Source organism: Thalia democratica, chromosome 1 (genome assembly GCF_965202585.1).
Source record: "Thalia democratica chromosome 1, ktThaDemo2.hap1.1, whole genome shotgun sequence".
NCBI classification, from domain to species: domain Eukaryota; kingdom Metazoa; phylum Chordata; class Thaliacea; order Salpida; family Salpidae; genus Thalia; species Thalia democratica.
Window position 1 is genome coordinate 75436579 of NC_139165.1, and position 5924 is coordinate 75442502.

General features: G+C 29.7%; 1 protein-coding gene across 1 annotated transcript; it reads right to left on the reverse strand.

The window, feature by feature from the left end:
• Positions 1-1603: 1603 nt before the first annotated feature.
• LOC145831468 (maleylacetoacetate isomerase-like) lies at positions 1604-5924 on the reverse strand. Its single transcript, XM_082938742.1, has 3 exons — positions 5612-5924; positions 3280-3513; positions 1604-2425 (listed from the first exon to the last, which is right to left on the reverse strand). Exons 1-3 carry the CDS (start codon positions 5909-5911, stop codon positions 2312-2314), a joined length of 648 nt encoding a protein of 215 aa, XP_082794868.1. The 5' UTR covers positions 5912-5924; the 3' UTR covers positions 1604-2311.

The following is a 5924-nucleotide window of genomic DNA, read 5'->3' on the forward strand; positions in this document are numbered from 1 at the left end:
GTCATTATTCGGCTGGATCTAGATACTGGATCCGCTAAATCACTAATTAGACATGCACCAGCTCGTAAAAGGGTTTTTTTTTTTGGGTCTGCCCGGTTAATTTAAAAACGGTGTTCCCCATAACCTAGAAGGTAAATATCTAGTAATATAAAATATTTACTTAAAACATGTTTTACTTATACAAATTGTTCACTTAGTTTAATAAAATACTACTTAAACTATATAATACAAAACCCATAAACTAACAAAGAATATACTTAAGTAACTGTAAGAAAATACATGAAAAAGTAAACTATATACCTGTAGTATAAAGTATTTCGTCTTATCATTTAGTATAAATTTGTAACAAATAAATACACTCTTATTTGTTTTTAAAACTTAAGTTATTCTACAAAAACACAAATAATGAGTAAACTTAATCTTGGCATATACCTCTCTTATAACTTATTTTATAAGTTTAAACAACTTTGAAAAAATCATAAAGAGGTGAAGTATACACATCAGTTTGTTACATAAAATTATAAAGAACTCAATTATTTACTTAAACAAAAAACACTTTAATTCTACAATTATGCTAGACAAACTTTTGTGTATACACAACAGCTTCACTATGGTAAAGTCCTTGCTACAGATCATCATTACTAAAAAGCTTACAAAATCTGCTTGTTCAAGTAAAGTACTTGTTCAATATGATAGTAGAAAAATTTTGTAGTTTTGTTAGGATATTTTACTAATTTATACCAGATGAAAGCATTGAAAATTAAATTTTGTAAATTTCTAGGAAAAGTTTGGAATAATTTTCTGACTTTAAAATATTTTTAATCAATTTTTACCATTTGAAGGCTTTTGAAAGTAAGGAGTTTTGTAAATTTAAACTGACAAAATCTGACTTTTTTTTTAATCAAATTTCCTAACTTTTTTCAAAACCCCCTATTTTTTCATGACTTTTGTCATTTTTTTAAATTCTCCTGACCATGTGGCAACCCTGAAAACATTATTACACTTTGTTAAGTTTATTATATTTAATTTAGTATAATAAGAATAAAGGTTACAGTTGAAAATTATAAAAACTTCTTCAGAAGTTAGTTAAATTTATTATAAATTTCTAACTTTACTTCTTAAATATTTTATTAACCAGCATCTATTAAGCGTTAAACATCTTAGTGTATAAACGTAACTGAAACTGTCAAAATTCGTTTTTTATCCTCAAAATGTATTAAAAGCTAGCTTACTTGCATTGTTTTCTTTTATTGAAAGTTTGAATAATAGCTTAAGTTTAATAACAACTAAGTTTTAGCAATTATAAATAATGTTGTTCAATGTTAAAGTAACCTAGATGAAATATACAATCATGTTATTTGACACGATTAATAGTTATGTTATTTGTATTTTCAAATTCTTAACATAATAATTTTGTTGACTAGAAGTATTTTAACTATAACTATACTGTACCGAAGAATGTCCATCTCTCGTTAGCTTTAACATTTTTTTTATTAAAAATATTTTTTATTCAACTTACAAGGTCAATTCTCGTTTAACGCGTTTTTGCTCATAATGACACAAACTACTACTAAACGCAAATCTTATGAAACAAAATTAATAAATACAATATTTTAATAAATAACAACTTTAACCTCATATTTAAAGTTTACAATTAGCTCAAACTCAGTACAAATTATAACATTGAAATAGATTAACATACTTTTAGCTAAAATAGCTTATAAAATATGCAAAATTCATCTAACTCTAAAATATGGTCAAGTTTAGGAACAAACGTTTAAAATGTTAGGAAATAAATTACAAACAATTTAAAAATCTAACATTAGGCTTTACAATTTACAACTTTACTTTTTAGTTGAAACCTCACAATCAGCATACCTATAAAATTCAAGTACAGTGTGTCAAATTTTTTTTACATAACCTAAAATAAGAGCTCAGAGTAAAAAAGTATTTAGTTTTATTATGGAAGCTTTTAAAAACAGTGATAGTATTAATCTGCTTCGTTAATTTAAAAACTTCAAACTAAGTTGTATTTTTACTGTTTAAAACGTAATAATATAAACAAGTTTTCAATATAATTACAGATTGTGTATTAATGCATGAGGTTGATATTATTCAGATAGAAATTTAAACTGATTGATCAAAATAGCAGCTTTAAAACACAAAGTAACAATAAATTCGAGAATATACAGATCATACATAAACACGAAAACCAATAAAATAAACGAAAAATATATGTATACATAATTTAAAAGATGAATTATCTAGTTGTAAATTCTACCGAAATTTTTATAATCTCCATTCTTCTTGTTTAGTTGTTGTCAGGGCAGTCAGGTTGGTTGTTGGGGTGGGCCATTTTAAACCTTTTATCGCCTAGCAACGATTCGTTGACCCTTTTTATGATCGGAAACCGGTCCATATCAACCTGTAGTAATAAACACATCAACATTTAATAATTTAACTAAAGTAGTATTTTTAATCAGTAAAAAGTAAATTCCACGCACAATAGGTAGTCAAGCAAGTTTTTTATTTTGAAAACTACTTCCAATACTAAGCTCTGACCTTTTATTGGTGTTCCTTAAAACTAAATATATTAGAACTTTTTAATAACTAACAAAACCAGCTTTTGTTAATAAAACTAAATATTTTAATCATGTATAAAATAACTGTACTACCTAATTAATAAATACTAATTAATTAAATAAAAAATAATGCCTTGTACTGTTTCACAAAGCCCAGACCGCTTTCTAAACCTCACATTTAATTTTCAAAACTAGACCCATGATAATCCAGGTATTAAAAAACATACCACTTACAACAACTGGACAAACACAACACTTATTTGAAGCAAATATAAACTCTCCAACAATTCTTGAACCGTTCGGCGTTGTTAATACTACATTACTTTGTACCCAACTTGTTAAAACATTCAAAGTGCAAAAATCCAAAGGGTTGATCATACCAACTCGATCATCAGACCACAAGATTCGGCTGGCTGATGATTCCTAATAAGGACAAAACCGGCCTCAGTCTACCGAAGCTTGTGGTCTAAAATTCGAATTTGCATGATCAACCCTTTGGTTAAACTTGAGCCTGTCTCACGGCATACGAAAGTCCAGGCTTCTGCTCTGCAGACTTTCGGCGATGTTATTGTTGATTGCAAAAATCCATCGCACTTACAACAGCTTTACTTATAAAACGTTCATTCACATCAAGTATGGCTTGTACACAGTTAAAACCAACACAAACGCTCATTCACAGCAAACGTTTCCAACAAACCTTGAACCGCTCGGCGTTGTACACCTGCGGGACGAGACAGGCGTCCGCCGCGGTGATGTCGTCCCCCACGCAGCACCTCCCGCTCGTCCCCCGCAGCACTCGCTCCAGCGCCTCGAACCCCCTCTCTATGAAGTGCCTGCCCCACGCCACCTTGTCCAGCCCCTCCCCGTCCGCTTTCTGCAAAACCGACAGGTTCTGGATCGGCTGGATGCCGCTGTTGATGATCTCGCAAACCTTCGATAAAATGTTGTATTTTAATGAAAATTTCTCAATTTGTTGCTACTCGGCCAACTTCATTCAGCAACTTGTTTGCAGAAAATTGCACTGCAGTATTAATAGAATAAATATTTGTTTTCCTTTAAGACTTAAAAATAAAATTTTCAGCTTAAAAACAAACACTTGTACTTCAATTTTTTGTAACAATAATTAGACAATTTATGATTATACTTTTAGATTTAAGCAAGTTAAAACTGGGAGAGGTCTGTTTTGCAAAAAAAAATTACTTTAGCACGAAGGGTAACTTTTGCACAAGCAGTCAATTTTGCATTGAGTCACTTTTACCCAATCTGTCATTTTTGCACAGTAAGTCAACTTTGCACTAGTGACAGTTTTCCGTGGAAATCAACTTTGCAGGGGTGTAGGGTCAGAGTTAGAGTCAAGCTTAGGGTCAGTGTTAAGGTTAGGTTTAATGTCTGAGATAGGGTTAGGGTCAGGATGAAACAAAGTTACACGTGCAAAGTTATACTGTACAAAAGTGACAACCTGCAAAAATGTCAACCTGTGCAGTGAAAGTGACCCTTTGTGTAAAGTGTCCCCTCATGCAAAAGTGATTCCAACCCAGTTAAAACATACCAAGTTTATAAAAAAATACGGTTGTTGAAGGATGTTTTTAAACATATAAGCCAAGTTCTATTGGATATTTTTTAATTAAAAAATAGATCTAATCAAATGATACATACTAGTGTTAAAAGAATACTTTGTTGCAGACTCAACTAAAAGCTTATGTAGATGATTAAAATCAGGAAAAAAACATATTACAAATTTAATTTGTTTTACAATGAGATTATCCAAATAATTTGTGAATTTATTTCAAATAGTATATGTTTATATGAAATATTTATATAAATCAGAGCACAATTTATTTTGTACTTAATACTCAAAATCGTAGCAGCATTGTGAAAAAACTACTTGTTTTGATATAACCTGAACATTTTTAATTTTTCAATTAATACATAATTTGCAGTTAAAAATATTAAGTATAAAAAAATTTAATTACGAAAATAAACACAAGTTTGAGTACTTCCTGTTTTACAATCAGATGTAGTTTTAAGTTAAGTGGACTAAAATATATTTTATTAGCCTCACTTATTTTGATTGAAACTTTATATTTTGTTTTCAGTAGCAGTTTTAGTTGATTTATATTTACTCCTAGTCTTAAATAAACTTCAATAAGTTCTATTCTAACTTTTTTACATGCTTAATACTATTTATAAATCCACTTACTATAAAATTGATTAAATATCCATTTTTATAATATTGAATCAGTCTAACACACTTGAAAACTATGTCATAAAATATTTTTTGATGAAGGTTAAAATCCTTAAGTAAAACTGCATACTTTATATAAACAAGTCAGACTTGAATGACTAGTGTAAGTTTCATTTACTACTTTAGTAAAAATAAAAACACAAAAACTTTAAACAATTTTAATAACTAGCTTTTTATCAATACCAAGTTTAATTATAAATAATCATTTATACCAAAACGCTTTTTTAAGGTATAATTTTATTTGATTATGTTATACTTAAACAACCCTTTATAAAAATATTTACTTTCATTAGGGTTGCCACTCTTTGAGTCATAAAACTGTCCTGACTGTCTTAAAATTATCCTGAGTCATCCTATGTTTTTTTAAAGTCCTTTAAAAACTTTTTACTTTTCAAAATCAATAAAAACTAAGTTCTTTTACAAAATTGATTATAAATTAACAAAATATTGTAACTAAATCAACTAATTCTCACTCAAAATCTAGAAAAAACTAGCCCAAGATTTTCAAAAATTTTAAGACTATCCTCCGTTTGTTATAAAAAAACAAAACTATCCTGTGTCAGCCTGACTTTTAAGAAACTAATTTAAAATATTCTAAGTCATCCTAAAATTTTTTAAGTTGAGTGTTATCCTGAGTGTCCTTAATATCCTGAATGTGTGGCAGCCCTGTTTTATATACAAACCTGTAATAAGTTCAAGCACAGAAAACAACTTCATCTTTCTTTAAGAATTAAACTTTTATAAAATATTCTAAACTAGCAATAATAACTTCCATACTGATTACCTGGCGAACTTTTGCAGCGCTATCAATGTTGTCCGGATAGAGCTTGTGACCTTCGGAATACTTGCTGTCTATGTACTCCATGATGGCAACCGACTGTGTCAGCTTGAAACCGTCATCGACAAAAGTGGGCACCTGAGCGCTCGGGTTCAAGTTGTTTTTGTAGTTTTCAGTGTTTTGCTCGCCTCCGTTCTTCACCAAGTGAACTGCCACGGTTTCGTACTGCAAGCTCTTGAGCGCCAGGCAAATTCTCACCCTGTAGCTGCAAGAGCTCCTCCAGTATGAGTACAGCTTGATGGCCATTAATATTGTCTAA